The following is a 16,734-nucleotide window of genomic DNA, read 5'->3' as shown; positions in this document are numbered from 1 at the left end:
CTGTACTCTGAGTAGTGTCAGTGCAGCTCTATATACCCCATTCATCCGCAGCGTCCCCTACTGTGTGTGCAGCTACAGGTAAGCGCATGGTGTAAAGGTGTTGTGTGGCCATGTGTATCTGTCCCATAATTGTGTGATGTCTGCAGGGTCCCAACACGGGTGCATCTCCCCTCATAGCCTGTTTCCAGGGAAGTATATCAGAGTTTGTAATATTGTCTATAACTGCACAGTACTGCTTTAGTTTTAATTGCAGGATTTGTTTTTCAGCATCTATCTTGCCTAGTAATAGTAAGACTATATTAAACATTAATGTATAAAGGGTAATGGCTTTGGTCATGTAAGATTGGCATTGTTTGGGAGTGTTGTAAATGCAAGGGTCTTTATATATAGATTCTTCACCTACCCAAAGGACAAGTATCCCAGGAGTTTGTGTTGAACAGTTGTCATGCTACCATTGTATACAGGAGGGCCACAGACATTCAGTGGGTTAGGTTCCGGACCCCTCCGTAAAGCGAAAATGGCTAAAAAGCGGACACTGACTTTTTTTTTTTCTTTGTTTCTTCAATTTGAAAAGCAGCTATAGACCTACCTTGCTCACTAAATTCAGGGGCAGATTCAATTAAGCGCGGAAGCCCCCCCGGTTTCTGTTCTGGAGGCTTCCACACATTTATTCCAGGAGGCAGTCGCATACGACATTGTAGAACAGAACTACTCTGTAAATGGTGCCCTCCTGAAATTATATATAATCTCAATACCTATATTGCGCTACATCAACCAATTTATCTTTTAAAATGTGAATATAAAAAATATACAGTATGATTCGTTAAAAAGTTTTTTTGGTAGAGGCTGCTTCCCCAAGTGCGGTCCCTTGCCAGTATGGACCAGAAGGATTCTATGGAATGGTGATCTTGGGGAGCGCCAAACTCCAATTATGCAGGTTCAAATATTCCCTTGATATTTTCTGTTTTAATGTCCGTTTAAGGGGATGAATGTGAAGACGAATAATGGATCCACTTTCAGTTTGTACAATGAGACCCTCAACCAGAGTACACCCAATGACAATCAGTTTCTGTCTGCTTCGTTAACATTTGGTTTTATTTAAAACAAATACATTTCAAATGAATGAAAACCTTACATCACACATATATATCATGGCCTTTGTGGGTTAGATGTTGTTAATAACTCGCTGTCATCCCTTATACCCCTTTTACACCAGAGCTAAAACCTGAGTTATTGCAGGGTTAACCCGGGTGGCTCCTTGGTGTAAAAGGGGACAGGGATGGATTCCCGAGTCGAGTGAATCCAACCCAGGTAACTTGCAGGTTTTAACACGGGAATGACCCGTGAAACCATGCAGTGTAAACAGCACGATCCGGGTCACGATGACCTGGAGCGCGCTGCATGCCGGCCGCTTGGCCCGGCTTCAGTGGTGCTTGGTGATGACGTCGTCTCCAAGCTTCTATTTTCATGTCCGAAGAGCCTGGTCACCGCAGACCCGCGTCCGGTGTGAACCGCGCTGACTCGGGAATATTGTGGTGCGGTCAGATCTGTCAGATGAACGATTTTAACTATTTTACCAACGATTGAACGATTTCAGACAGTATTAAAGTGAATGAAATCGTCAAAATCTGACTGCAAACACAGAAGATGTCAAATATCGTTATCTGTCATGTGGGAACGTGCATCGTTCATCGTTGCAGGCTCACATGTCAGATTTTCTTTCAGATATGAACAATTGAACGATTTTTAAAATAGGTATGCGCACCATTAGACTAAGGTAACTGGCTGCTCCTATCACAATATATATTCAGTTTTCAGGACAAATGATGAATGACCTACCTAGCCTGATGTTTCTTAATGTCCTCAGCTGGAGATATCCAATGAAGGGCAGCTTCCCTGCAACAGTGTACAACTCACAGGTCAGGTAGTGACTTTATTTACCAATGATCATAGATATTCCCTGTGTTGTCTGGTAAACAAGGAATATCTATGACCATTGGTAAATAATGACTGAGACATTATTATTGGGTTCCATTCAACTTGAATAAATGAATGAACTAATGTGACATATATACCCATAGCAGATTAAGGGGGTCATTCAGACCCACTCGCGAGCGGCAGTACGCTCGCAAGTGGGTCGATGGTCCCCACTGCGCATGCGCACGACGGAGGGAGCTCCGTCGTGCGCATGCGCGAGACCCGGCGAGCGAAGGACTTTCCATCGCTCCGGGTCTCGCACCAAAGGGGGCGTGCTGTCGATGTTGATTGACAGCACGCCCCCTTTGGTGGGCGTGCCGGGGGCGTGCCTGCCAGACGGAGGCGTTCCTATGGGAACGCCTACCGTCTGAAGCCGGCCCCACTGACATCACTAGTGATCACTCCTGGCCTTGCGGTTGAGAAACCCGACCACAGGGTTTCACTCGCAAGTCTGATGGTCGCGATGGTCAAGACCATCGCGACCATCTTGTTGGACGCTCGTATATGCTGTGGGTGGTGACCCACAGCTATACGAGCGTCCAGGAGGACGCTCCATTTTAATGGAGGTGGGCCCTGATTCAGAGCGAGCGCTCTGGTCAGAGCGTCCGGCTCTGAATCAGGGCCTAAATTCATTATTACGTGGGTGGTAAATGCTGGTTTTTAAATCACTTATACACTTGTTTTATAAAAATGAATAAAATGATGAGAAAAACTGAAAAATAAAAATATTTTGCTGACCTTACTTTAGGGAATCAATAAAGGTTATGTTTTAATATTTAGTGAGGGTCACTAGGCAATATAGGAACAATTGGTGTCAGTCCAATAGTAATACTTTCTTCTCTTTCTTTAAACTGGTTTATGATATTATAGTCTTCCAAGCTGTGACCGGTAGGATATATTCAGTTCTTACCCTGACACCACATAAAGGGGCTGATTCTGAGTTGCACGGATGCATACGGCGAGTTGATGCTTACGCGCACGCTCAGAAACAAATTCACACACTTTTGCGTATATGTCTGTCCTATCAGAGTTGGAAGCAACTTGGCCGGATCTGTCTTTCCGCGAAATGCAGAGTTTTGGGGCGAGAACAGGGCTGTGGTAAAGTGATCGCACATTACCACCCTGGTTGTGTGAGTGTGATGGGCGTGTATCAAAAGCTCCGTGTGTTTCTGAGCGGTGGTTACGGAAAAGGGAATCCTGTTACTGTTGGATCTCTTGCACCTAGCATGGGGCTGGCGCAAGTGCAGATAATAATGATGACAGTTTTTGTCAGCCAGCATAACATCAATGGGTGGCACTGGTTCCGCTGGCACACGCACGACCCTCCGCATTAGTTGAATGAACACACGCATTAGCATAAAGTAGTAAAACGTTTACTTAGCGGGTGCTGGTCGGCAGCAGGCGGGCAATACCCGGCGCCCGCTGCAGAAGTCCCCGGCTCTCCCTATGCTGCCGGCTGCGGTTCCTCCTCGAGGTCGCGGCTCCCATAGGGCTGCGTGTGCCGCTCAGAGACAAATGTAAAGGGACAGGCGCGCCAATAGTGACATCACTGTGGCCGGCAAATTTGAACTGTCACTATATAAGGAAAAGCTTGGACACTTCTTCTTTGCCAGAGTATAGGCTCCCAACCTTGCTCCATTGTTCTCATGGCTCCTGATTATTACTACTCGTACTGATACTGTTTGATCCCTGGTACCACTTTGTCCGCCTGATCCTGACCCGGCTTGTAGACTACACTTGTATGCTATGTGATGTACTCCGCTACATTCCAGTGTACACGGCACCTGTACTAGGGAACCAAGTCTGAGGGCCACGACCTGCATGTCGGACCTCCTTGCCTGGTGAATACCGCCTGCATGTTAGACTCCGCACCTCAGTACTGGGTCTAATGGTGCATACACACGGTCAGATTTGCTAGATTAACGATTGAACGATTTCATCAACGATTTGTGAACGATTTCAGACAGTATTAAAATGAATGAAATCGTCCAAATCTTACTGCAAACACAGTCGATGTCAGATATCGTTATCTGACATGCGGGAAGGAACGCACATCGTTGGTCGATGCATGCCCTACATGTCAAAGATATGAACGATTGAACGATTTTTTACAATCGTTATCTCTCATGTCTGATAAGAAATCTGACCGTGTGTATGCAGCATTATCCAATCCCAAAGTACAGGCAAACATCCATTAACCATCTGTCAGTTTTACGACAGAATACTCTGGCCCTCTTCCACGAGCCTGGCGCGTGCTCCCCTCCGAGCGCAGCATGATTGCCTGCGACGCAAAAGGGGCCGGCGGCTGCTACCCTGCTCAGCAAGACTGGCTGCCTTCGCCCCCCCCCAAGGCCATTTCTACCCCCCCCGAGTCTGGCACGATATTACAACATGCTTCTGCAGCTGCTTGTAGCTTCAACCACTTTGCGTGTGAATCAGAATCAGCACAATATTAGGTCATGTTTGCATTTTGACTATTCCATGCATTCATACATATAAGGTGAATACAGGCTGAGTCTCCCATATCCAAATATTCCAAAATACAGATTTTTTTTTTAAGCACGACTGAGATAGAGAAATCTTTGCTTTCTGATGGTTCAATGTACACAAACTTTGTTTAAGGCACACAATTATAAAAAAATATAGTATAAAATTACCTTCAGGATGTGTGTATAAGGTGCATATGAATATAAATACATTCTGTGTTTAGACTTGGGCCCCATCCCCTAGAAATCTCTTTATGGTATGCGTATATTCCAAAATACAGAAAATCCAATATCCAAAATACTTGAGATCCCAAGGATTTTGGATATGGGAGACTCAACCTGTAGGGATCTGTAGCATGTTGTTGCTCGTCACGCAGACGGAATCGGTATGATTTACCGCCGGACCCATGCCCGGCGGTTGGAATCATGACAGCGGCATCCCGGCAGAGGAGGAAATCCTGAGCATCCTAAGGTAAGTATTGACTAACCTATTTCTACCCCCTAACCATCCCCCCCAGTGCCTAACCCTAATCACCCCTCTAAGTGCCTAAACCTAACCCCCCTTCCCTGCTGCCTAACCCTAAGTCCCCCTGGGGGGTGCCTAACGCTAACTCCCCCCCCTTCCCCTAGCCTAAATCTAACCTCCCGGGAGGGTGCCTAACCCTAAGTCCCCCCCGGGAACCCTAAACCTAACCCCCCCCCGCGCCGCGGCGCTCGGATTCCCTTCGATCAGGATGTCGGGCTTCCAGCGTATGTCTAATGACAGGCGTCGGAATATCGACGCATGTCTTTAGACCCTTGCTGGGATATGACAGTCGGGAAGCCAGCTGTCGGGATTAGGTCCGCCGGATTCCCGACTACATACCACGCAGACTGTGGGCCTGATTCAGCAAGGATTACGCATGCAGTCTAACTGCCAAGATATGCTATACGCAGCCTAACATAAGGACGCCCATTTTACCTTACACACATCCATTATACTTAGCAAGACTGCAAACCCATCGGTAACATCGAGTACCATCGCAGCCTCACGCACAGTTGCACAAGCTCTGACCTTACTCAGGAATTGCTAACCTCATCGCATGCAGTGCAAGCCCAAGTTGCGTACGGCATTGCAGTGGCTAATTTCTGCACGCCCCTGCAACGGCCTTCAAACGCACTGTAACGCCTGCATTTTACCGACCACCCCTTAGTCACCACCCCCAAATGGTTCTACCTGTCAGTCTCTCTGCAATGGGTCTGCGTAGTCCTGATCGCAGTGGGGTGTTTGTGCGCACTGCATGCGCAGAATGCAACGATCGGCTGATTGCGTGCGTAATCGCAATAGCGATCCTTGCTGAATCAGGCCCTGTGTCCTATTTAGTAGGTAAGCAATCTGTGAGAGTTTACATGAAATGTCATTATGTTTTTCTAATATTTTTGTTGAACTTCTTATTTTTATAGCAATGAGTGCGTCAGAGTTCTCCTCTGAGTTCTACCAGGGAACAACGAAAACATGTAAGATACCAATTGATCATCTTGATTACGCATTCATGGAGAAATGCACGGACGTCAAGCATCTTGAAAATATTTTGAGAGTTCTAAGGTAATTTTGTAATTGGAGAGATGAAGTTAGAAAATTGAAAAAGCATGGTTAATGAGTTATACTGTGTATGACGTATAGCACTTCCCAAGTGCACAGTGTGATGTCTTCCACGTCGTGTCCATTGACGGCGACTCCCTAACATCATCTTCTAGCGTGCGCTGTCATGTGACTAGCGAAGCCGAACTTGGTCTTGAAAATTTGGTTGCAGGCGGCACAGTATAACTGTCCAGTAGGGTTGACTGTGTAGTTATAGGAGGGTTTCGAGCAGGTTTTCCTGGATTTGGCGCTTAGCGTCAAGATCTTCTAAGCGCAAACATTCAAAGTTGTCAGTTCCATTTTTGACAGCATTTCGCCACTCCATTCTACCCAGTGCGCGTTCCTACCAGGTGTGGTGAGACAGGCAGCTTGAAGCCAAGTGACTCTTCAGACATCCTTGTACCGCAGGTATTGACTCCCAGTTTTGCGTTTAACACTCGAAAGCTCTGAGTAGAAAATCAACTTCATTAACCTCGAGTTATTCATTTGCACTAGCATGGTTAATGGGTTATACTATATATGACGTATAGCACTTCCCTAGGTTACATTATCAAAGTGCACAGTATATTGCAGCCTGGATAATGAGATACTTGGGATGCTGCAGTACTTGCTATCTCTTCAGATGTTGTTTCAGTATTGCACATTTCATTCCTGATCCATGCTCAGGCCTGGGAAACAATAAGGGATATTAATATAAACTAGGAATGAAATTGTGTAGACTGTGTAAAAATAACTCGTGAACCTGCGCTGTAGCCTTTGTTGTGCGTTTTTCTAGGGCAGGGGTGACCAACCCGAGGCTCTCGAGCCGCTTGAGGCTCTTCTGAGCTTCTAATTCGGCTCCCGGTTAGCGGCTCGGCAGACCCCGATTGTTATTGGGAACGCTGGTCTCTAAAGCCATCAGAGGCTAAAGAGGCCAGCGTTCCCAGTAATACAGTGCGCGGGTGACCTCATGACGTCACCCGCGATGTGAAGAGCCCGCGCGTCTGCTGGATCCAGTTAGATCCAGCAGGTGGCGGAAGCAGCAGCAGCAATGGCGCGGCGGGACTCGGGAGCCCTGACGTTATGGAGCGGTGCCAGCTCGAAGGCAAGTTTCTTCATTAGGGGGGGGGTGGCTAGTACTGGTGGCACGACTACAGGGAGAATTGCAGTAGGGGAACAGCTACAGGGGGCATTGCTTAATGGGCACAGCTACAGGGGACAGTGCAGAAGGGGTGCAGCTACTGGGGGGCATTGCTTAATGGGCACAGCTACAGGGGACAGTGCAGAAGGGGTGCAGCTACTGGGGGGCATTGCTTGATGGGCACAGCTACAGGGGGCATTGCAGAAGGGACAACTACTTGGGGGGCATTGATTAATTGGCACAACTACAGGGGGCATTGCAGAATGGGCACAACTACTGGGGACATTGCATAAGGGCCACAACTACTGGGGGCATTGATTATTGGGCACAACTACAGGGGGCAGTGCAGAAGGGGCACAACTACTGGGTGCATTGATTAATGGGCACAACTACAGGGGGCATTGCAGAAGGGGCACAACTACTGGGGGCATTGATTAATGGGCACAACTACTGGGGGCATTGATTAATGGGCACAACTACAGGAGGGTATTGCATATGGGGTACAACTACAGGGGGCACAGCATAATGGGCACTGGCATTCTCAATGTATTTTATGTGGTTCTGGATTTCAATATGTATTTTATGTGAACGTGGCTATTTCAATGTTTTCTATGTTGCTCTGGCTTTTTCTTTCACTTCATCAGTGAAAAATGTATATTGCGAAGATTATGTAAAATGTTTATTTCTACTTCAGGGTCCATAGGGTATCCACAGGATACCTTGGGGTATAGGTGATGATATCAGGCATCGGGCACCATAGAGTTAAGTTTTCAGCCTCCCAGGATGCACTAGGGTCCCCCTCCTATACCCCGCCCCCGAGCCAAGGCATCTCAGTTTAGTTTGGTGCCTGGCCGGAGTCGGATGCACCTGTTAGAGGGGGGCCATGAAGAGCCCCTGAAGTTTTCTTCAATGCAGCTGTGGCTGCACATCTGGATGTACAGCATGGACAGTCAGTCCTGAATTCCATGCTGTCTTCCCTACACCCCCGCCGGTACCAGAACGCCGGTACCGATCCGGGGATGCTGGTAGGCATCTGGAGTCACAGCTAACGGTGACCCCAGATGTTTAGGACCATGGCCGGATTTAAGGGGGTCAGCAGGTAAGCAGCGGGGTCCCGTGGTGGGTCCCCGCTGATACATGGTCCAGAGTCCCCAGGCAGGGGGCTCCCTGGGGACTGGCTGCAGCGTGGAGCCAGGTATATAACCTGCGCTTCCACTACCCCCCTGGGACAGCGGACCGCAGCAGAGCGGTAGCGCTGCGGCGTCTCGGGGGTTAAATGCATGCCAGGGGAGCGCGCCTTCCCTGTCTCACAGCCGGCGCCTCCCCCGCTGCACACAGCCCTCTCTGCAACACGCCGACTGGCCCTGTGGCAGCGCTCCTCCCCCAGGCCAGCCTCCTCTATGCTCCTCGGTGGCCATCTTCTAGAACGCATGGTGAATGCTGCTGGAAGTCTGGACGGAGGCATCGTGGTCTGGGTCCCCCCCGCATACCTCTCCTCCGCTGTGGTCAGGTCTGTGTATGTAGCGCTGTGTCCTACCAGACTCTGTGTCTGTGTAGTTGATCTATCAGCGCTGTTAGTGCAGGAATTGATTTTCTTTGCATTGTATGTGACTGTGCTAGCGCTGCTGCCTGTACTTTTCTTTTCTAAAACTGTCAGCCTTATCACTGTCCCTGCTCTTTCTGCTAAAGCCCTTGCGGTGCGGTGCTGCAGGGTGGTCTCTCGCTATACTAAAAGTATTGGTGAGAGGGGTCACATACTTTCCACCATTATGTCTGAGAGTGACTTTCCTCTCCAGCTTCAGTGTACTACGTGTAAAGTACCTATAGCGGAGGGGGAGGGTAACGCGGAGGGCCTATGCCGGAAGTGTTTTTTATTGGCGCGGCCAATTACGGTCACAGCAACGGTACCGGAGCCGCCCTGGGCTTGTTTCGCTCAGGCGCTTACAACCTTAGTGGGCCAGTTAGCTCCGCAGCCCGCGTTCTCACAGATGGGATTGTCCCAGCAATCAGTGGTGTCGTCACCCATGCAGGGTTTCCCGAGGCAATTGGTGGTACCCCGCAGTCTCCCTATTTCCCCTCTCCCGATCTCTCAGGAGCCGGCGTGGGTTAATTCCCTGACTAGTTCTGTACAGCACTTGTCAGAGGTGTTACAATGGGAGTCTGTGTTGCGGCCACATATGCGGCCGGTGGCGTCTCTGTCTGCTCCTTATGAGGATGACGAAGTGACGTCTGATGATGGGGAGATTCTGGATCTTTCCAACCAGGAACCTCTCCGTACTAAAGAGGCGGACGCTAGGTCCAAGGTATATATTCCTTGACTTATTCGGGCAGTCCGCACACCCTTCTTGATTGAGGACGAAGTTCCTCTGGCGTCTAAATCCAAATATGCCTTTTTTAAGGATGTTAAGGGTGACGCCACAGTCTTTCCTCTTTCGGGTCAGTTGGTGGACCATTTAGAGGAGGCGTGGAAACAGCCTGGCAAACAATACCAGCCGCAGAGGCGTTTGGCGGTGGCTTATCCGTTCGCGGATAATTATTTTTCTAAGTGGGAATCCCCTCCACAGGTGGATTCTCATGTGACACGCCTAGTCCGTAGTTCCACATTACCCATGCCATCCATGTCCTCCCTTAAGGATGCTACGGACCGCAAGGTAGAGATCTGCCTAAAGTCCGTTTATTCCCTTGCGGGGGGGGGGGGGGGGGCAGTGCGGCCAGCCATGGCCATTTGCTGGGTTGCCAGAGCTATGGAGCGCTGGGCGGATACGTTGGAGGTGTCCTTCGAATCCGACTGTTCGGCTGAACAGACGGAGTTGATCGGAAATCTCCGGGATTCGGCCACTTATATCAACGAAGTGGCCTTGGATATTAGTACCCTGGCGTCTCGAATTTCTTCGGCAGCTGTGGCTGCTCGTCGTACCTTGTGGTTGCGATCTTGGAAGGCGGACGCTGATTCCAAAAAGGGTTTGGAAGTGTTTCCTTTTAACGGAGAAGTTCTCTTTGGTCCGGACCTGGACAAAATTGTAGCCACGCTGGCGGCAGCCAAATCGGCATGTCTCCCGTCTGCTGCAGTTCCTTCCGGTTCAGGTAGGTCGGCCTTTCGGCCTTATAGGGCCCAGGGCAGGCCTAAAGCACAGTCCTTTCCCCGACAGGCTGGCCCCAAAAAATTGGCCAAGCCCTGGAAGCAGGCCTGGAGTACCAGACGTCTGGCCCCTAAGCCAGATGACAAGCCTGCGGCCTTACGGTCTGGGCCTCCCTTTGGGGGATCCCAAAGTGGGAGGCCGCCTGCTGCAGTTCGCCCGGTGTTGGTCGGTCACCACGACAGACACTTGGGTTCTCTAGGTGGTCTCACACGGGTATGCCCTCTCCTTCCGGCACAGACCCCCCGTCTCGTTTTTTCACCACGGGGTCTGCCATCAGACCGGAACAAAGCCGTGGAGCTGCGGAAGGTCGTGCACACTATGCTCCAGGCTGGAGTTATAGTGCCTGTTCCATTCTCCCGGAAGGGCCAGGGTTTCTGTTCCAATCTCTTTTTGGTGCAGAAACCCAATGGGTCGTTTCGTCTGATACGCAACCTCAAAGCTCTCAACAAGTCTTTGCGGGTGCCGAAGTTTCAGATGGAGACCCTACGGTCCATCATTCTGGCGCTGGAACCTGGGGACTACATGGTGTCATTGGACATACAGGACGCTTACCTGCATGTCCCTATTCTTTCGCGCCATCAGCAGTTCCTCAGGTTTGCAATCCGCAGCGACCACTTTCAGTTCCAGGCGTTACCTTTTTGGCCTGGCGACAGCACCACGTGTTTTCACCAAGGTGATGGCGGTCATGGCGGCTTCCCTGCGGCTGCAGGGAGTCCGCATGTTGCCGTACTTAGACAACCTTCTCTTAGTGGCAGGATCTCCGGAGCTCCTTCTACGCCACTTGGACCTGACCATTGCGGTACTGCAACGGCACGGCTGGTTAATAAACTGGCAGAAGTCCACCCTGATCCCGTCTCAGCGGATTCTGCACCTCGGAGCCTTATTGGACTCCGGACAGCAAAGGATCTTTGTGACGGGGGAAAAGATCTCTGCCTTGCAGTTGCGGGTGCGCAGTTGTCTGCAGAGCCGCCGGGTGTCTCTACACTCGGCGATGAGGTTACTGGGTTCCATGGTGTCGGTTTTCGACATGGTGGAATATGCGCAGTTTCACTCCAGACCTCTGCAGCACCTGATCCTGTCCAAATGGAATGGACTGCCTCAGAGCCTAAAGTTCCAGACGATGGTGCTTACTCCGGAGGTTCGCCTGTCTCTTGCCTGGTGGTTGCAGACGACCCATCTCAACAAGGGTCGTCCGTTCTGGGTGGCGAATTGGGTCCTGTTAACAATGGACGCTGGGGCTGGGGAGCAGTCTCGGGTCCACACTTGTTCCAGGGAGGTGGACTCCGGCAGAAACAGAGCTTCCAATAAAAATCTTGGAACTTCGAGCATTTTTCAATGCTCTCCAGCAGGCACACTGGGTTCTCCAAGGTCACCCAGTGCAGGTTCAGTTGGACAACGCTACCACCGTGGCCTACATAAATCGGCAAGGAGGAACCCGAAGTCGGGCGGCTCTCGTAGAGGTGTCCCGGATCCTGGTATGGGCGGAGCTCAATCTTCCGGCCATATCAGCAGTCTTCATCCCGGGAGTGCTAAACTGGGAGGCGGACTTTCTCAGTCGCCAGGACGTTCATCCGGGGGAATGGTCTCTGCACCCGGACGTTTTTCAACTACTGGTGGACAGGTGGGGTCTTCCAGAGATCGACCTCATGGCGTCCCGGCACAACAACAAGTTGCCGGTGTACGGGTCTCGCACAACAGACGAAAAGGCGTCTCTGGTGGATGCTCTGTCCGTCCGGTGGACGTTCCGGTTTGCGTATCTGTTTCCCTTCTTCCGCGATTGATCCGGAAATTCAAACAGGAAGGAGGGACGCTCCTGTTGGTAGCTCCCGCATGGCCCAGACGGCACTGGTTTTCAGACCTGCAGGGTCTGTCCGTGGACAGTCCTCTGCGGTTACCGATACGACCAGACCTTCTGTCACAGGGTCCTTGTCTTCACCCGGACCTGACTCTGCTGTCTTTGACGGCGTGGCTGTTGAGACGGCCATGTTGAGGTCCAGGGGGTTTTCCAGCTCTGTAGTGCGAACCATGCTAAGACCTCGGAAACCGTCTTCCGCGAGAATATACCATCGCGTGTGGCATACGTTCTTCCAGTGGTGTCGACGAGAGGTTATGCACCGCGGGAGTTTCGTCTGTCTAGAGTGCTAGCCTTCCTACAAGCGGGACTAGACCATGGGCTTCGCCTTGCTTCTTTGAAGGTGCAGGTTTCTGCCTTGTCTGTCTGGTTTCATCGTAGGATTGCTACAATCCCTGATGTGCGCACCTTTATGCAAGGTGTTCTGCGAATTCAGCCGCCATTTGTTCCACCTGTGGCGCCTTGGGACTTGGCTGTGGTCCTGAGGGCTCTCCAGGGACCGCCGTTTGAACTACTGGGCTCAGTGGATCTTAAATGGCTAACAGCTAAGACTGTTTTCCTTCTGGCCATAGCTTCGGCCAACGTGTTTCTGATTTAGGGGCTATCTCTTGTAGACCCCCTTTCTTGATGTTTCATGGGAACAGGGCAGTGCTACGCACTCGTCCTCAAATTCTTCCCAAAGTTGTTTCCCGGTTTCATGTTAACGAGGAAATCGTTGTACCGGCTTTTAACTCACCTGGTCTTTCTGTGGGTGAGGCCACTTTGGATGTTGTGCGGGCCTTAAGGACTTATGTTGACCGCACTTCTTCGTTTAGGAAGTCGGACGCCTTGTTTGTCCTCTATGGCTTCCGTAAAAAGGGTTGGCCTGCTTCAAAGCAAACTTTGGCAGCCTTGATCCGTATGGCGATTTCAGAAGCTTATCTTCATGAAGGTCTGCTGGTTCCTCCTTCTGTGAAGGCTCATTCCACTAGGTCTGTGGGTCCTTCGTGGGCAGCTCGACGTGGTGCCTCTGCAGTCCAGATCTGCAAGGCGGCCACGTGGTCCTCTGTCCATACCTGTGTGAGGTATTACGCGTTTGACACCTTTGCCTCTCAGGATACTTCCTTCGGGCGGCGGATTCTCCTTTCAGCACAGGAGCGTCCCCACCCTTAAAGGATACTGCTTTGGGACATCCCCAAGGTATCCTGTGGATACACTATGGACCCTGAAGTAGAAAATATGAGATATGGTAAGAACTTACCCTTGTTATCTCTATTTCTACGAAGTCCATAGGGTTCCACAGGACTCCCGCTCTGTCGCACCTGTGCTGCAGATGGGCTTTACTCTGGTCACCGGTTTTTCCCTCTCCCTCTGGTGAGAATGTGATTCTTGTGTGTGTCCAGATCTTTTTTCTCTCTCTTCCTTCTCCTCCTCCGGCCTATGGCTTGGTACGAAACTGAGATGCCTTGGCTCGGGGGCGGGGTATAGGAGGGGGACCCTAGTGCATCCTGGGAGGCTGAAAACTTAACTCTATGGTGCCCGATGCCTGACGTCATCACCTATACCCCAAGGTATCCTGTGGAACCCTATGGAGTTCGTAGAAATAGAGATAACAAGGGTAAGTTCTTACCATATCTCATATTTTTCAATGTCTTGGGCTCGCCCCCAGCGTGACTAAAAACAGGGGTGTGACACAAGGTCATGCTCCTGCAAATGTCATACCAAAGGCGTGCGCACAAAAATGGGGCATGGCCTTGTGACAAATAAGCCACACCCCTTTTGTGCGCGACAGAGGCGCGCGCATGCTATCGGCTCTTTCGATTGACTACATATCTTTTTTGGCTCTTTACCTCCAACTGGTTGGCCACCCCTGTTCTATGGTCTTATAATATGTTATTGCTCTCCATTGCTCACGTGTGTGTGTGTGTACACAGTTTTGCTTGGAGATATAACAGGTACTAGCCAAACATATGTAAATGTTCACAGCAGCACATAGCATTTCAGGAGACAAGTGTGCTGATTGCGCGAAAGACATTAACCTGTTCGCCATTGTGATCAAGTTCATGAGGACAGGGATGTATGTGACAGAGGCGATGTCCTGATTTGAGGAGGTGAATGGAGACAAGCTGAGGTGGAGCAGTGAGGTGAGGCTCCGCTAAGTGCTCCATACTGTGCCAGGACCGCCCTTGCTCTACCTTTAGTCCTACCACCGCCAGTATAAGCAATTCTTTTATGTATAAGCAATTCTCAAACTTTTGTCCTGTCCCTTTATACATGGAGAATATAAAAGCCACCATAAAAGGAGGGGGGAAAAAAGCGTGCCTTTTTATTTTATTTTTTTATTTAATTATGAACATCACCTCTCTTCTCCTGTGACATATTTACCTAAAATAAGTACATAAAACAGTGATCATATAGAATTTATGTAGTTTTAGACTCTATTCAGCTGTGGCCCCTGGTAATATTTCAGTATCCGTTTTTTTTCCACGGGTGGTGGTGGCAGCAAGCAAGAGAGATGGATAGTATAACGGGCAGAGTGATAGAATGTTAATTGTGAGTATTATATTCGGCTCTGCCATCGCTACATGAGGACTTGGGCATCTGTTAGGTCTCAGTCCTGACGCTAATGTAGTACCAGTCAGGGTGGTGTGGCTATTGGCTCTGACCTAGTCTGAGCCAAACAGGGATACCTATAGGGGTCCCTGACATAACTGTCATATAGCCGTAGGATCCCTTCTATGCTCACCTGATAGATACAGGCAGAGCGGTTGTAACTGCACTGGAGAAAGACAGACAATCACTGCATAAATAGTCCTTTAAATAGTATTTTGTGAATTAATTATAGTATACAAAAAAACAAATGTCAAACCATGGCGTATTCATAGCCCACCTGAAAGAGTGCTGCTGTCAGAAAGATAGCAGGATGGGGAGGGTGCATTCCCCTCAAAAACAATGCTGACTATGAAGTCATGTAGCAGAATATACTAGGGTTTCAAGTATTACATATTAATATTTATTAAAATTACATTATAGACACACTATAAATCACATAAAATGAAGGGTCTGGGAAATAGAATATATTGTATAGTACACTGACGTGCCAAAAGTCATGGGATACCAGTATGTAAAGGTAATGGTAGGTGGCGTCACTTTACTGTGATGTCTTGGAAATGCCCAGACCTGCACCATTTGTTATCTGATATCTTGTGAATCTATATGAACACCGGCTAGGCTGCTCATTGCAAAGCGACGTGAATTATCAGAGGTCGAACGGGGCATGATATTGTGTGACCGAAGGATGGAACATTCAACATTCCTCGATCTACGGTGTCAAGTGTGTACCGGGAATACCTCATGGAAGGGTTTACCACCCAGCGTGGAGAGCACAGTGGCCAACCACAGGTGCTTAATGATCGTGTCCAGAGGCATCTGGCCAGAAATGTCCGTGGTAACAGACAAGCGACACTGGCTCAAATCACATCCATAGTCAATGCAGGAGGTACCAGGAGCATATCCAGCAGGTCAGTGCAGCGTTCTTTAGCTTCCATGGGATATGGGAGCAGAAGACTCACCAGAGTGCCTCTGTTAAAACTACGACACCAGACACCAGCAGCTTGTAACATCACTAATTGGACCCTGGAGGACTGGCAACATGTGTCGTGGTTCAATGAGTCAGGCTGATGGCAGGGTTCGGGTGTGGCGCAGACCCCATGAGGCCATAGGCCCTACTTGTCAAAAGGCACTGTGCAGGCTGGTGGTGGTTCCATAATGGTGTGGGGTGTGTTCACGTGGCATGGATTGGGTCTGCTGTTCCGCCTGAACACGTCATTGACCGGTAACCACTATGTTGCATTACTGGATGACCATTTGCAGCCCTTCATGGACTTCATGTACCACCACAATGATGGAATACTCCAGCAGGATAATGCACTACGTCATCAGTCCAAAGTTGTCCAGAATTGGTTCGAGGAGCACTCTGGAGAGTTACGACGAATGGTGTGGCCACCACATTCGACCAACATGAACTTAATAGAGCATTTATGGGATGTGGTGGAGAGGTCCATTCGCACCTAAGATTCTGCATCTACAAATATTGGAGAGCTGTGGGAAGCTAACCAGACGGCATTTTCAACATCTCTCCAGAGTTAAACTCTTGTGTTGTGGATAATTAAATGAGCTTCATGCTCTGGAGAGTACACATTGACTGGGGCTTTCCCAGATTAGCAGATGCTCACATAGCCACGTGATCCCTGTAGAATAATTTTTTTTTTAATCTACAGAAGTTTAGGAGGTGCCATGACATGGTCTCTTTATCAACGCCACAATCATATATTTACACTAAAGGGGCCTATCCATTAGGCGACCTGAAAAACTGAATGTCTAGCGTTCAGTCCTTCAGGTCGCCGGGTGCGGTGCCCGCACTGACTGTGTTCACTGAACGTCATTCAGTGCAGGATCCCGACCTCCTATCTCGGAACATGGGGAACCTGACGATCGTCATCATGTTGACCAGCATGTTCTGTAGATAGTCGGGGTTGGCAAGGACCCAGCGTGCACAC

General features: G+C 49.6%; 1 protein-coding gene across 1 annotated transcript in view; it reads left to right on the top strand.

The window, feature by feature from the left end:
- The window catches only part of SPAG1 (sperm associated antigen 1), a 120,506-nt gene continuing 103,772 nt past the window's right edge, over positions 1 to 16,734 (top strand). Inside the window, exons 1-2 of the mRNA XM_088442685.1 lie at positions 1 to 78; positions 5,907 to 6,048. Coding sequence (XP_088298811.1) covers positions 5,909 to 6,048 — 140 coding nt within the window. The 5' untranslated portion in view covers positions 1 to 78; positions 5,907 to 5,908. The remainder of the gene's footprint in view (positions 79 to 5,906; positions 6,049 to 16,734) is intronic.

This window comes from Taudactylus pleione, unplaced genomic scaffold, assembly GCF_031769625.1.
Source record: "Taudactylus pleione unplaced genomic scaffold, aTauple2 ptg000314l, whole genome shotgun sequence".
Taxonomy (NCBI): Eukaryota; Metazoa; Chordata; class Amphibia; order Anura; family Myobatrachidae; genus Taudactylus; species Taudactylus pleione.
This window is presented reverse-complemented; position numbering and strand designations above follow the sequence as displayed.